The sequence below is a fragment of the Xyrauchen texanus genome, chromosome 3 (assembly GCF_025860055.1).
Source record: "Xyrauchen texanus isolate HMW12.3.18 chromosome 3, RBS_HiC_50CHRs, whole genome shotgun sequence".
Taxonomy (NCBI): Eukaryota; Metazoa; Chordata; class Actinopteri; order Cypriniformes; family Catostomidae; genus Xyrauchen; species Xyrauchen texanus.
Genome location: NC_068278.1, coordinates 55,752,782 through 55,769,007, shown reverse-complemented (window position 1 = coordinate 55,769,007; position 16,226 = coordinate 55,752,782). Strand labels below are relative to the sequence as shown.

Here is a 16,226-nt window from a genome sequence, read left to right as displayed (position 1 = left end):
TTCACAGCTAAACTAAACAAGTATTATAAGCATCCCATCTCTCTCTCTCTCTCGTGTGTGTGTGAAGCATAGACTGTAAAAAAAAGATGGACGACGCCCCTTCGCTCTTTTCCATTGGTGAGAACTGAAGCCACCAGTGTCCCGATATGGCGCTGACATCTTGGGACTTGAGTCTGCGCAGTTGCGATTTCGGGACCAGACCTGCGCAGTAGTGAGCAGGAAGTAAAGCCGCGAAATCATGGCCCCGCCCTCACTCTCGCTGAATCAATCGCAAGCACACGACCCTGCACTTTTGACTTTTGACTGTGTGAAATAATTAATTATAGAAATTTAGATATTAAATTTAAAGCTCCAATCTCCTCAGTCCACCGAAGATCCCGAAAAAAAGTCAGTTGGTGCTTCAGTGACTACTTCGCTCAGAGAACCTGTCAATCACAGCTGTCAATCATGATGTCACAGCACCGTTTTTATAGCATCAAATAACTAAAAACAAACTTATTATGAAAACAAACACTTGAAATTACATCAACGTGATAGAAACTACAGTAAATGACAGAAACTATCTTTGGAAAAAGATATGTGAAGTGTAATTTAATTGTTAATTTGGTCTCACGTCCCGTTGAATAACATGGGGAGGTGGGGTTTATGACCTATACTAGGACCAGTCACTGGGGGGCGTTCCAGACGTTTTGGCTTCACTTTTGAGGGCTTGTGCGGCACACTTGGGTGTGAAGTAGATGACAGAGCACAGCGGCACCTCTCATTCATTCTGAAGTTACAGCGCATGCACACTGTAATGACCACACTTGGCCATTTTTGAGATTTGAATTTGATTAACTGTCAAATTGTTATACATTTAATAAATAAATAAAAAATGTCACAACCTGTAAAATGTTGGTAATAGTAACATACTGTAGTATGGTACTGGAATAAGCAACAAGGTGATATCGTACTGTTTAAAATTTTTAGGTATTGCGATATTACCGTGCAACCCTAACCTGGACATGTTTTTGAAAATTTTCATGAGATTCACCCTCATATTAAACAGCTCAATAAAAATATGCAATGAGTTCAGAGAGAGAGAAAAAAAAAAGTACAATAAAAGATGCAAGGGTAGAAATTAAGAGTGCAAGGGTACCTGCGTGGGGTGAGTCGTGATTCGAGACGGTGCGTTTTCATGGTGATTGTGTCGGTAAACAGCACATCTTTAGCAGGAGACGCCAATGCTTCGCTGTGGGACAATGAAGGGTGTATCCTTTGCTGCTGTAGTCGCTTTAAGGTTGCGTAGCCCAGTGCATCACGAGGGCTCGTGTACATATAGCTACAGTCCACTAAACTATTGATGGTAGCCACGGAGGGCGATTTCAGTGACTGTGCCCTGCGTGGAAGTGTATGCGCCGAGCCGGGAGGAACCAGCGAGGTGGAATTGGACTTGGACAAGGGGATGTGATTGTGGTGGGCTTGTGGGCGGAGAGAGTCTTGCATTTTCACCGTTTTGGCACTGACCACTGTGTTGAGGCTGGCGCAGTCCGTATCCATGGCGACGGCCGGTTCTCGGGAGGGGGAGGAGCTCATTGAACTGATGCCGCTGGTGGTTGTGTCAGTGTTAAAACTTTGACTGCGACTCTTAAATGTACAGCCTCCCGGCAACACAGAGGTGCCGTCACATGTCAAACGCTCCCTGCTGCTACGCTCCCGCAGGCCATGGCCAGGGATCACAGCTTTATGGTGACCTTTGATCTCCGAATCAGAGCTTCCGTCGGTCAAGTATGGCTCCGCTAGTGCTTTTATGCCCACAAACGATGTCTCCAGGCTTACCGTAGGGCTGCGGGGCATGCGATTACCGTTAAAGAAAACTTCGCACTGCCCCGAGTTGCCAGGAGAGTAGTTTGAGGGTTCCGTTATGGTACGGTTCCGCCGCACTAGCCAAAGTTCCTCTGGCAATTTTCCCGCATTGTTCGTGCCTTTAGAGTCACTTATGCTCCGCCCCTTCTTACTAGGGAGAGAGTTTAAGAAGCGATTTCTGAGGTGTGAAGGGGTCAGAATGGTGAAGGGGCTTCTATCCTTTGAGGGCTTCATGTGTGAGCAGAAGGAAGAGTCCTCGTACATGTCCAACCCCTCGCGATCATCGTCCATAAAATACAAACCTGAGAGCACACACATTTAGTTTTACAATGGTCGTCAAGAGCAACAGCAGCTTGTACTGCATACATTTAGAGATGAACCGATATGAACATTATTGGCCGATACCAATTTTAACAATAACTACAGGCCGAAATCGATATTTTACCTCTTAGCTCATTTTGTTATTGTATGATTATACTTTGGAATGCTTAACATTTTTTATAAAGAAGTACAAAAGCATTTTTACTGTTCTAACATTAAATAATATCCAATATATTACATTTCTAGTATATATCATTTCTGATATCTCAGATGTCCAAGTCTGCAGGTTTCAAAGTGCTTTTAATAGTCTATAGGTAAGTGCTGCTTTCACAACTGTCACGTCCGTTTATCCCGTTGTTTCCACATTTCATTCGCAACGTGAGAACAAGAAAGAATACAAATACAAATGTTTATAGGAGTGCCAAACCTTCTACATTTTGTGGCTATTCCTATTTCTGGATTCTGAGTTTTTACAAAGTGTTACTAGTTTTGTATAAATCATCCATCGGTTTTTCATATCGGCGTTTCATGCTTATTACCGATAGTTTTCATTCATCATCAATAATTTGTCGATAAATATCGGCAGCCGATACATCGGTGCATCCCTACATATATATTATGCTTAAATTCTTTTTCATACATGCATCAACTGATAACGTCAACATGAAACAACATTTGCAACTCATTTTACTTCTGTAACGTGACGTTTTTCAGAGTTAAACAAGACATGAGAAAAAATGTTTAGGGTGGTACTAGATTTTATCCATCAGAATTGACTGAATCGTGAAAAGTGTCCGTTACATACTAGAATGGAGATGGTTGGTTGGAGGGAAGGGATTGAAAGTTGTTTCAGATTAAGTTATTATAATTATTGTTATATAATATTTGAATGATATTACAAAGTCAAACAAATGTTTTTTTATTGGAATAATGTGCACCGAAACATTGTGCACAATAAGACCAGGAATATGCATTATGAAAGTACATACAGAGCAAAAAAAGAAAAATTATTTTGTTTTCCAGAAAAATACCTAGGTAAACATCATTAAAACAAGCAAAATTTGCTAGTGAAGCAAAATTGTGTTGATAATGGTAAACAAACTAAATTAAGTTTATTTTTATTACTCCATTGGAAAACTTGTTTTCGTACTTATTAAATATTTTCATGGCAATAAATGTTGTTTCACCTTATTTTAAGAATTAAACCATGAATATATATATATTCATGCGTATATGTGCACTTCATGGCATAACTCATCAGATGTCCAAGGGAAGGCGGCTTGCAAACAGCATATTTTGAGGAGACAGCTGATTGCAAGGAATTAATTTGCATCTTCGTTTACACTGCACGCTTACTCATGCTTGTCATCTCCTATTATACCCTATTATTTATAACCTATAATAGTATGTATATATAGTATTCATAAGGTTTATAGATAGACAGATTGTACTTGACATTGTGGTGTCATTACTTTTTTGGGACTTTCAGGAATGTGTGGATGCTCGTGTGTTGTCGAAACTAATGATGTCATCGTCGGCTAAAATGCATGTGCAGGTTACTTTACTTCCTGAACAATTGCGCACCCTAGTCCGAGTTGCTTTGACATTCACGTGAATCGCGCTACAGTTCCATTGCAAGCAAATTCAGACCACCTCCTACAGGTAGTCTCGGGTTCGGTACCACGGTGCGAATCCCACATGACAGCTTTCACATTACCAATTATCCTTGCAAAACGCGCGCCGTTTTGAACTAAACTGCCAGTGTGAAAGCACCGCAGTATTAAGGAGTTCCCATCTATCCATCCATCCATCCATCTTCAACCGCTTATCCGAAGTCGGGTCGCGGGGGCAGCTGCTCCAGCAGGGGGCCCCAAACTTCCCTATCCCGAGCCACATTAACCAGCTCTGACTGGGCGACCCCGAGGCGTTCCCAGGCCAGTGTGGAGATGTAATCTCTCCACCTAGTCCTGGGTCTTCCCCGAGGCCTCCTCCCAGCTGGACGTGCCTGAAACACCTCCCTAGGGAGGCGGCCAGGGGGCATCCTTACCAGATGCCCAAACCACCTCAACTGACTCCTTTCAACGCAAAGGAGCAGCGGCTCTACTCCGAGCTCCTCACGGATGACTGAGCTCCTCACCCTATCTCTAAGGGAGAAGCCCGCCACCCTTCTGAGGAAGCCCATTTCGGCCGCTTGTACCCATCTATGCTGGGCAATTATTGACTGCTTGGTCTTTCATTTAAAAAACTCGTTTTTCATATGTTGATCAAATGGTGGCACAACTATATTTTTGTCTACAAAACTTATTTAAAACATTCAGATCAAAAGGTTTTTAAGATCATGAGAAACATGATTCAGTTTTGCTTCTTAGCTAATTTAATCTTGTTTAGGGATGCTTAGATATACTACAGGAAACTAGACTGATAAAGACAGTAATTTTTTGCAGTGTAGGATTCATTTTAAATTGATGTTGACTTTAGTTTAACCATGTGTATCGACTCACTGGGTTGACTTTCGCTCTCACTGTTGTGCCGTGAGCTGGTGGACTCGGAGTTGAGGCTGAGCGTGCTGGGCACAGATGAGAGTTCGCTGGGCAGCGGAGCGTCCACCTCATCGGGAACAACAACGGGCCACTGCTGTCTACGGCTGTGACGTACAGAGTCCCATCCTAAAGACTTAAGCACGTCACTGCCCTGCCACGTACGGCTGATTACACCCAGCACATACACACACGTACTGCACACAAAAAAGCTGTCTGTTACTAGCAGTTGCATTTCACACCGTTTCAGGTTTACTTTTTTGCTGTACGTGAAAGAATGGTAACCTTAATTGGTGCACAGACAAGCAATTTGATCGCACCAGTCTCGTGCTAACATGTTAAGTTGCCATGTATGTTTTCCATTGCCATTATGTTACAAATTACAGAGAATATTTCTATCAAACGGTGATATGAGGCAGTCTTACCCACGTATGGACAGAACCTCACAGTGCTGAGCCAGAGATATTATATCTGGAATCACATTCTCTTCCTGGAGCAGGTTCAGACCCCAGTTTGAGCTTCCAATGTTGCCCTGAAAATGGTAAGTATACTTAAAAAAAATAAATAAAAGGTATACTCCACCCCAAAACCATTTACTTCCCTTATGTTGCTCCCGTATGACTTCTCTTCAGTGAAACAAAGGAGATGTTAGGCAGAATGTAAGCCTCAGTCACTGTTCACTTACACTGCAGTGGATTTTTTCCACACAGGCTAACATTCTACCTAACATCTCCTTTCATGTCCACTAAAGACAGAAAGTCACACAGGTTTGGAACAACATCAGGGTAAATCATGACAGAACCACAAAAATTGAATGCAATCATTAAATACTGGTGAGAGAATGCACAGCGCAAGAATCAAAAACCATAACTGACCAGAGCCCATAGCGCTGCCTTTAGCTGTTTAATGCCTTCCCATTTATCCAGAACTGGAGAACGAAGAGTGTAGCTGAGATCCGGGATAACACCCTAACAAACACACAAGGTTACAATCACTACCAAGACACAAATGCCAGAAAAATGCTGTACAACAACTAGCAAGCATCATGTACCTGAGCTTCCAATAAGAGGCAGCCTGTCTTATCATGGACCAACTGCCCATACAAATGAACAGGGAGAAAAACATTTGGCCTCTGTAACCTACAACATGAGAGAGAGACAGAAATAGTTTGAAACAATGCAATTCAACATGTTTGAAAACAGTCAACATATACACACCCTAATGTTGTTCCAAACCTATGTGACTTTCATTCTACCAGTGGAACACAAAGGTATACAATTTGAAGAATATGCACCAACCATCTACTTTTGTGTTCCATGAAAGACAGAAATATGGTTTTGGAACAACATGAGGATCAGTAACGGATGACCGAGTTCTTATTTTTGAGTGAACTATCTCTAAACCTTTGGTTGCTGCGCCGAACATAGTTGTCTCCGTTGACAGGTTTGCGATATGTTGTCAGAGCTTCATTCAACTGCTCTTCAATCATGTCCACATACTTCAGATTATACTCCTGCAAAGACAGAGATGGCTCAATATACCATCTTCATTAAAAAGGAACAAGACCGAGATGGACATAAAAGCACCAATGGATTGATCTGCTTACCTTCTGCCATTTTTCTAGTTGTTTGTTGACGTAGCCTCTTTCGTTGAGGTAAGAGAACCCCTTTGGTATGGACAGGAATCTACGGAGGAGAATGTAGAAGATATTTACTGCAGAGCTGTCAGTCGAGTAAAATGTAAAAATCACGATTAATCAGATTTTAAAAGTGCAGAACTTTTACACTTTTTTTGCTTCTCAAAATGTATTTAACTCCATCTTCGGAAAGAAAACAAAACATGTAGCAATATAATGTGTTATTTAAATTTTTTGTGATCAACAATTTTATTGATTCTTCAAAGACAAAGAAAAACAAAACATATACAATGAATCAACATTTAACTACCACTACTACCCCTCCCAAATCAAGAACCCCACCCGACCCCAAACAAACATCCAGTGGTCTTACATAAGCGCGCGCGCACACACCACACACAGAGAGAGAGAGAGAGAGAAAAAATATATATATAACACATAGACAAATACATACACATATAATAAACACATAACTCTAAAACTATTCCTCTCTTTCCATAGTCCCACTCTGAGCCCCCCAAAAACATCAAATATCTACCCCATTTCGCATTAAAAGAATCCTATATACCCAGCCTTCTACATCGAAGGCTGCCACCCTTCCCATCTCTCCACACCACTCCCGAATTGAGGGTGCTCCCACCGAATTTCAACCCCTTAAAACAATCTGCCTGCCTATCATCGCACTGGTGAGGACCCAATCTTTGATGTATTTGAAACCTACGTTGATGACCGCCCCATCAAAATTCCTGAATCTCCGTGCACCACCAAAAATATGGGCCATGTCTCCATCTTCAGATAGGCAATGCCAGCAGGTGGGTGTGTCTTTAAGACCAAGCCTATACAGTCTATGCACCCTTGCATCTCTAGATACAGACTTGGCGTTTTTTAGAATCCCAACCCGCACTCCCTTCTCACAATACCAAATTAAAATCTTTCTCCCATAATCTCTTGATAGAGGTGAAAGCTCCATCTCCCAGACTCTGAACTAGCAGGGAGTAATACACTGATGCCTCATGACCTTTTCCAAAAGCAGTAATCACCACTCCCAGGGTGTCTGCCAATTTAGGTAGGTGTATGCTACTCCCAAAAACAGTAAAGAGAAGGTGGCGCAACTGTAAATACCCCCCAAAAAAATCTGAGATCTGGGAATACCAACATGTTGAGTGGAAGCGACCAATGAGCCAAATGCCTGAGACAAACACAATATAATTAAACTAAATCTTAGGTAGGCTTGGCCCACCTATGTCAATCGGTCTATGTTTTTTGTTGGAATGTAGTCTGGGACGTTTACCATTCCAAATGAAGTACTTTGCTATACTATCAAATTGCTTGAAATAAGAGAGGGAGTGACTTTACATCTATAGGGAGTGACTTTAGCAGGTAGTTGAATTTTGGAATACAGTTCATTTTAACAAATTTAACCTTCTCAATCATCAATAACTTTAATAAAGGGTCAAAATGAACTAACTAAATCAGACAAATATGCTGGGAATAAAATACTCAAATACTTAAATGCCCTGTTTGTGCCACTGGAAGGGGCACAGCTGGAAGGCCGCTACTGGACAGTACGCTGTCAGAGCCAAAGCTTCGGATTTAGACCAATTGACTTAGTATCCTGAGAACATGGAAAAGGAATGAATAATTCTGTGGAGGCACGCATATATCTAGTAGGGTCAGTGACAAATAATAAAATATAATCTGTGTAAAGCAGAAGCTTATGCACCACACCTCCCACCATCACCCCTGGAAATCATCCTCCATTCTTATCGCAGATGCTAATGCTTCCAGATTTCACTGAGGGAATGAGAGAAAAAGACTCTCTCTGCTTTATACATCTAGCCAAAAGCTTCCCTGCTTTGTCCACCGACTCTTTGTATGACTGTCTTGCCCTGAATAACCAAAACTCCACTTTATTAAATCTGTTTTTCAATCGGGTCAATTCTATGAGGCCAAAAGACGACATTCGGTGCTTCAGCTATGCCTCAGCACTTTAATATTCCCTTCCAACTCCACAAGTTCTAGTGCTTTGGATTCTTTGATAAATAAAGCATACAGAATGTTCCGACCCCTGAGAACTGCCTTAAGTGCCTCCCAAGCCGTGCCCACAGAAGATACAGAGGACCATTTGGTCTCCATATAAACATTGATTTCAGTCTTTAACATATGTTGGAAATCAGGATTTTGCAAAAGGGATACATTACAGCGGCAACTATATGCTTTATTTTTCTCCATACGTGGCAACATCTCTCACCAGGGCGTGATCTGAGACTAAGATGTTTCCAATTGAGCGATCAACAACAGATGAAACAACAGGACTGATGAAAAGAATGTATAGTCCCTGCCAGATGGGTTAAAAAGTCACCAAATATCTGTAAGACCAAATTTTTTACACATCCTGTGAAGCATCAATGTTGCTCTAGGGGGCTTACACACATTTGCTTCACTATGATCAAGGACTAAGTCTATCAAAAGATCAAAGTCTCCACCCAATATTATATCATGAGGGGTGCCAGAGCTTGCAACATCCCTTCAAGATGAATAAAAAAGCCCTTATCATCAACGTTAGGCACGTATATATTAGCCAAATCCAACCTTTGCCCCTGGAACAATGACTCTTCCTAATTTATCATGAATCTTTTTGAGAGATTTGAATTGTAGATGTTTACTTATCAAATGTAATGACTCCTCCAATCTTACTTGTGCCAGAACCAAAGAAAACATGCCCACCCCATACCTTCCCAAATTTTTCAGCTTCCTGCGAGGAAAGATCACATTTCTTACGCAGAAAAACCTTCCTTCTTTTTATGGGGTGCCCCAACCCATTCAAATTTAACGTGGATATAATAGAAAATATTAATTGTCAAAAACAAGACTATTCAGACCACTTTCCAACATTAGTGCAACAATATTCCACGAAACAAACTCCAGCCGCTGCGCGGAATCAGCACAAAAAGAAAACAAAACAGGTTCCTCGGATGGTCAAGAGTCAAATTCACTTGGAGGCCGCATAAAAACAAATACACCGTGACTTCAGTCAACTTAATATAAAAGACAACATTTGTGTGGGCATATAGATATTTTGCAGCCATCCTTAATATTCATTCTCATTCTGGCCGGGAACTTAAGTTTAGAAGCGATCTTCTGTCAATGCAAAAGTTTCTTGAAGGAGTGTTATTCCACAAAACAAACTCCAGCCACTAGGCGGAACAAACAGAAACAAAAATGGCGCCCAGCTTTCTCAGACAGCCAGAGTAAGAAAAGGGAGTTAATCCACTCTGGAGCTACATGAGAAACACCAAATGGCTTACTTCCCCATTGTTTCTATGAATGACAGTGCTTGCTTGGGACACGTAAATACTTATGTATCTATTTTCAGTTTGGCCGTAAACATCAGTGCAAAAGCGATCTTCCGTTGATGTAAGAGTTTCTTACATTCCTTGAATCGACCACATTTCTCTCTTGTCGAATTTGCAAAGTCCAGGAACAAGAAAATATTGTGATACTTCAAAGAAAGCTTTCCTTTGCTCCTCGCCTCGCGCAACACAAGATCTTTATCAGATGATCTCAGAAATTTGGCCAGAATTGATCAGGGCCTGTCTCCCTCAGCGGATCTCAGAGCCGGGACTCCAGATTTCCAGCTTGTGGCCTGTTATGTCGAGCAGACTCGGGAAGAGCTCGTTTAGGAGTTTCACCATATCTCTGCCTTCCTCATGCTCAGGAATTCCAACAATCCGTACATTACATCATCAGCTCCAATTTTCCAATTCTTCCAATTTTTCCAAAATGCTTTCCACCTCTACATTTGGTCGCTGATTAACAGATAATTCCCTTTCCGATGACTCCAGATAATCAATCAGTTTCTCAACATCTGCCACTCTTGTAACCAACTCAGAGAATTTTGTTTCGATTTGTAATCAATCGACGTATTACAACTTGATCTTCCAAATCAGCAACAACCTTTGTCAGCATCACAGACATGTTGGACAGTTGAAGCTGAATTTCTCCTGCCGCACCATTCAAATAGAGTCCCTGTCAGCAGGGCTGACAGAGGCTTCATCTTGAGCACATAAGTGTCTTTTAATGTCTTCAGAGCCTGAGGATTTTGACTTCTTTGCCATGCTTACCTCAAAGAACAAATATGTAGATGGGTGTATCGAATCTCCATGGATTATAACATGAAAATAATTAAAAAAAATAGCAAAGTGCACAGAGCTCGCAGTTACCCATCTGCTCCTCGCATGGCATTGCGTGACCTCCAATATAATGCTTTATTAACATTTTCCAAACAAAGTCCTCGACAATATAAAGACAATGCACTAAAATTCAAGTAACCAATTCAAGTAACATTAAATGTCTCCCAAATTCTAAGCGGGAGTTTGACTAATTGAAAGAACTAGTCCCCACATTGGTTGCATTCATTGCAATGTGCATTAAATCTCTTAAACTCTCATCCTTCACAACATTAATTTGCCGGTAGACTGTAGCTATCCACTTTGTTTTAGCAATAGTGAAGCTGTGTTCATGATTCGCGTCAGAGTAGCAACATCAGCCGTTATGGAGAACGAGGACTGCCGTATTAAAAATAAATAAATCTATTTGCAAATAAAATAATAAAAAAAAAAGTGTACATATAAATACATAAATGTTAAAATCAAACCAACATAAGCATTTATACTATTAATTCCTTGTGTATAATTGTATTAATTTATGTTTTCCACATTAATTAATTTTTCTCATATATTTATTTATTTGTGTATATTTCCATATTTTTTATTTCCAAATTTTTAGATGTCCACATTTATTTATTTCTAAATTTCTTTGTCTGCATGGTAATGAGGGGGGCGTGCTTTATCCCTGAGGCATAGCAGTCTAACTCGGAGTGCTCCAGAGTGGAGCTTGGAGGCCACAGCGACATCTTCTGGTTGACAAATTAAATACAATCGAAACATATTCACAGATAGTGACCGAGTTCATAGTCACTGAGTTGAGCGAGTTTAATGGGAACTGAATACCTGTATTAAATTAATGACTTAGAAGTCTTCTATCAAAATCGTATATAACTACTGTTTACTCTGTACAGACTCTTTAAAAAAATCCCCAGGACTGCCCGGGACTCTTTTGGCTAACAATCCGAACAAAAACTGCGACTACAACAGATCGGATAACAGACACATTTTACATTGTCAAAAGCAGGGTGTGCACATGAAATGACCCAGTATCATAAAGTAAAGCTGAACTAGGCGAGCGAGCGAGAGAGAGAGAGAGAGAGAGAGTGACGCACAGCTATTAATTTGGAATCATCACTTCAACATCAACATGTTATTAACCTATTGTAACCAAACTACTCTCCTTCGGTCTACATGCCCTTGGAAGAGAAATCTTGTACTGAGTGCAGTATGATACACTTATGTGGCAAGCATAATGTAACTGAATGCAATGTTTAACCTTAACCTAATGTTGTTCTACCTTAACAGCAGCAGAACCCCTTTATCTCCCAGGTGAGACAGAGCTGGTTTCATGTGGATCAGAGTGTGCAGGTTAGCCTAGAGTGATCACAACAAATCAGAGATAAAAAACACATCAGTGATTTCAGAGGGACAACACATTTAACTGATACAAACAAATCAGCATCCTAGGTGAAACTTTATAACAACTTGCATTGCTAACATCATTATGCAGTCTATGTTAATCTCAAGTTAACTCTTAACCCTATAACACAGTGTGTACCAAATATGATACACAACATTTCACGGCTACTGTTTCACTCGCTGTTCAAGCTGATGAGCCAAACAACCTATGGTATTTAAGTTACACAAGTTTATGGCACCATCTAGTGGCTATTTGTGAAAAAAAAGTGGTGTCAATGTTTATATCGATCTATTTAAAATGGCAGCGGACTAGTTTGAAAAGTGACTCTTATGTTGGGATAATTAGCTTAAAAAGCTTATTTTAATAAAGTAAAAGTGACAGTAAATATTATATTGTTACTGATATTTTAAAATTGGTATTTGCTGAATATAAGCAACTTGTGCTTAGTTAAAATGTTTAATATTATATTATTGAAAACCTCCCTTTGAAATCAATGTGTCAAATATGATCTAACAGGCTTTTGAGGTATAACTCTCAAATCACCATTACACTCCATTCATGCCCAAATACAAAAACAAAAAATCCTGACATATACATTTTGTAAGATATATTTAAATTGTAAACTAACATTTCTGTGTATTTTCATATATGCAGCCTGCTCTGTCATTCAGAGTTGCTGTAGAGATTTTAAAATCGAATTTTTAAGACCTTTTCAAGACATGAACAAATAAAATTAATACCGTATCCCCATACCAAAAACAAACAACAACAAAAAAACACACAAATCTCTAAATGAATTATCACAGACTTAATTATTTAACTTTAAAGGCACTTTAACTTTGAAGTCAGGGACTCTTATTTTGAAATGCTTACACTTCACTGCTTCCGGAACTCATTCAAACAAATAAGTGAAATAAAATGTGCACTCCTACAATAAATTGCAATATAAAGAACTAAAAGTAAACATTGTCATATTTCATCAACACTATATCATCAACAACAGTTGATCATTAGTGATCGCTCGTCATTAATTTCCGATATGGCTTAATGATTGTGAACTGCTCTGCAACAGCTGGAAACACTCACAAGCCTCCACGTGCTTGGAGATATACAACAGTGCTGCGTTTTCACTCTGAAGGAAGCAGCGAATGCACTTATATAATAAATCGTATTCTTTTGAAGTTTGATAATCTTATATTACTCTTATACGTCAAGAACTATACACTTCCAGAGTGAGGAAAAAGGCTGGTAAAATCACTCTGGACCCCACTCACCCAGCCCACTACCTTTTGAACTGTTGCCTTCTTGCCAACGCTTCAGAGCACCAGAACCATCAAACACAGAAACTGTTTTTTTCCCTCAGGCTATATCCACCTCATGAACAGCTAAAACTGTCCCATTGAGCAATAATTACGTGAAATACACAGCTTGGTCTATTTATATTCATCCAACATACCCAACCTCTTCTGTAATACATTCCCTTGCATATGTACTGTATATAACAGATTTGTATTTGTAATTGTACATACTTTACAACTTTTACAACTCATGGGAACCTGACTAATGACAAGAAGTGAACCCACTTCCTGTAGCTGTGACACTCTCTTGTGATCCTAAAAGCGTGATTACCTTGTCTTCGCAGGCTTCGTCCAGGATGTCCAACGCCTCCATGGAAATGGTTTTGTTGTGGTCATGGAGCTGTGTGACCAGCAACTCCATCCCCCAGTTACTGAAAAACTCCACATTAGCACGCAGCAGCACACGCAGGTGTTTGGTGGCATACAGACGACAGTTCTGTAATGGGTCAAATAGGGACATTTTTTGTTTCTTATAATCTTATGTATCTTCTCATTGTGTAAATGTAGGAACGCCCTCGGAAACAGAGCAACTGGACTAAGAGAGATTATCTTACATCAGTAGCCGCTGTGAGGATCTTGGAGAGAATGACTCGAGCAAGACCATCTCTGCTGTAGTCCAGCGTTGAGACCGTTAGCTTCAGCAGATGATCCTGGTTTTTCATTGAACAAATGCTCAACAGACTACAAAAAACAAAAGCATAGTTAAATCACGCTATTCACTTAACACTTTTACGGTCACTAACAAAGATTTAGTATGGTATTACCATGATTTTGTACATTGTGCCATGGTAATACCATTTGCTGCAAACGCTACTCATTTGTGGCACTCATACTGCTAATTTCTGTTTGCCAGATAAGGACCTTCCTTACAACAGGCCTACAAGCCCTCAGTCCAGCCTCTCTCAGCCTATTATGGACAGTCTGAGCACTGATGGAGGGATTGTGCGTTCCTGGTGTAACTCGGGCAGTTGTTGTTGTCATCCTATCCCTGTCCTGCAGGTGTGATATTTGGATGTACTGATCCTGTGCAGGTGTTATTACACGTGGCCTGCTACTGCGAGGGCAATAAGCTGTCCTTCCTGTCTTCCTGTAGCGCTGTCTTAGGCATCTCACAGTACGGATATTGCAATTTATTGCACTGGCCACATCTGCAGTCCTCATGCCTCCATGCAGCATGCCTAAGACACGTTCGAGCAGATGAGCAGGGACCCTGGGCATCTTTCTTTTGGTGTTTTTCAGGGTCAGTAGAAAGGTCTCTTTAGTGTCCTAAGTTTTACTGTGACCTTAACTGCCTACCGTCTGTAAGCTGTTAGTGTCTTAACGACCATTCCACAGGTGCATGTTCATTTATTGTTTAAGGTAAGCATAGAAAACATTGTTTGAACCCTTTACATTAAGGATCTGTAAAGTAATTTGTATTTTTACAAAATTATCTTTAAAATACAGTGTCATGAAAAAGGGATGTTTCTTATTGTATATATAAAATAAACTAAACCGAGTGAAATACACATTAACAACTTGTACCAGGGGGCCTGGGTAGCTCAGAGTATTGACGCTGACTACCTCCACTGGAGTAGCAAGTTTGAATCCAGGGTGTGCTGAGTGACTCCAGCCAGGTCTCCTAAGCAACCCAATTGGCCCGGTTGCTAGGGAGGGTAAAGCCATACGGGGTAACCTCCTTGTGGTCATGATTAGTGCTTTTCAATCTCAATTGAGCATGTGTTAAGTTATGTGTGGATCGCGGAGAGTAGCATGAGACTCCACTGATAAGATGAGTGAATTGACGTTCTCAGAAGCATCACCTCTGCCACCCAGACTGTAGTAGTGGGAATTGGTCATTCCAATTGGGAGAAAACGGGATATATTATTACGGTTGTCCCACAGTTGAGGTTTCATTTCCACCACATCAAAGAATTTTGCCCCTTAAATTATTTTTTTTTTAATCAAAAGTTAATTTCTTTGATAAAACAACAGAAGTGTTGATTTCTGCCGGGAGAAAGGAGACCATTATTTTAGTTTCATCACCATCATTTCTACAGCTGAATTCTTTTAAACACAACACAAAATTTTAGACGTGGTTGAAATGACACTGTGGACTTTCATAAAAAAGACAATAATTACTTGAGATGCCATGTCCAACAGTTGCATGTACGTGCAAGTGTGAACGATGTCTTAAAGAGAATTTCACAGAGCTAAAAGTGCCTCAAGTTGAAAAAAATCAATCCAAGTATATTGGTATTATCATCTGATATCACTGTTGTACTATGGTACTGCCACAGTACTTTCTTTTATGGGTATTTTACCTTTTCATCCTTCTATAAAAAGCATAATAAAGTATATCAGGACACTAAACAAATTAAATTTTAATTTCTTTGTAAGTGTGTGTTCTCACCACTGAAACACGCCATACTTTTCCAGCATTTTAACTCCAGATGGCTGCGAAGACAGAGTTCCCAGAAACAGGAAGTAGTGCTGACTGAGGGTGCTGAGGAGGCCGTTACTATGGAGACTGCGTTCAGGTTTAAGACCACATGACATACTGAGCCACTGGACAATGTCTTTCACCAAATCCTCCAAATACACCTGACCATCCTATGAAACAGACACAGGGGAGATAGAAAAAGAAAATTATTAATTGGATAATGTACAGTTAAGGGTTGTTCATACTGAACATATTCTTGTGCTAAAAAAAATTAAAAAGTCAAAACAGCCCAATAAATAGAAGAGATTGCAGGTGTCTCAAAATGTACTTCATTTTTACCTGGCTTCTAAAAAACGTGTACATTTATTTTTTATTTTTTTAAATTAGAGGCCAAAATAACTGTCCATCTAGTGCATATTTACAAAGGATACAACTTTAAAAAACAGTTAAGACAGACTAAAAAAAAACATTAGTTGTGAATGCTCCTTGGTCGCTCATTATTGCAAAAAGGCTCTCTT

The 16,226-nt window shown here is 40.1% G+C and overlaps 1 protein-coding gene across 1 annotated transcript in view; it reads right to left on the bottom strand.

Annotated features, from left to right (window-relative positions):
• Positions 1 to 16,226, bottom strand: part of rictora (RPTOR independent companion of MTOR, complex 2 a) — a 51,583-nt gene that overhangs the window by 12,229 nt on the left and 23,128 nt on the right. Inside the window, exons 21-31 of the mRNA XM_052111428.1 lie at positions 15,679 to 15,878; positions 13,841 to 13,967; positions 13,558 to 13,722; positions 11,806 to 11,882; positions 6,310 to 6,388; positions 6,107 to 6,216; positions 5,755 to 5,842; positions 5,579 to 5,671; positions 5,129 to 5,235; positions 4,668 to 4,900; positions 1,139 to 2,147 (exon numbers count right to left, since the gene is read on the bottom strand). Coding sequence (XP_051967388.1) covers positions 1,139 to 2,147; positions 4,668 to 4,900; positions 5,129 to 5,235; positions 5,579 to 5,671; positions 5,755 to 5,842; positions 6,107 to 6,216; positions 6,310 to 6,388; positions 11,806 to 11,882; positions 13,558 to 13,722; positions 13,841 to 13,967; positions 15,679 to 15,878 — 2,288 coding nt within the window. The remainder of the gene's footprint in view (positions 1 to 1,138; positions 2,148 to 4,667; positions 4,901 to 5,128; positions 5,236 to 5,578; positions 5,672 to 5,754; positions 5,843 to 6,106; positions 6,217 to 6,309; positions 6,389 to 11,805; positions 11,883 to 13,557; positions 13,723 to 13,840; positions 13,968 to 15,678; positions 15,879 to 16,226) is intronic.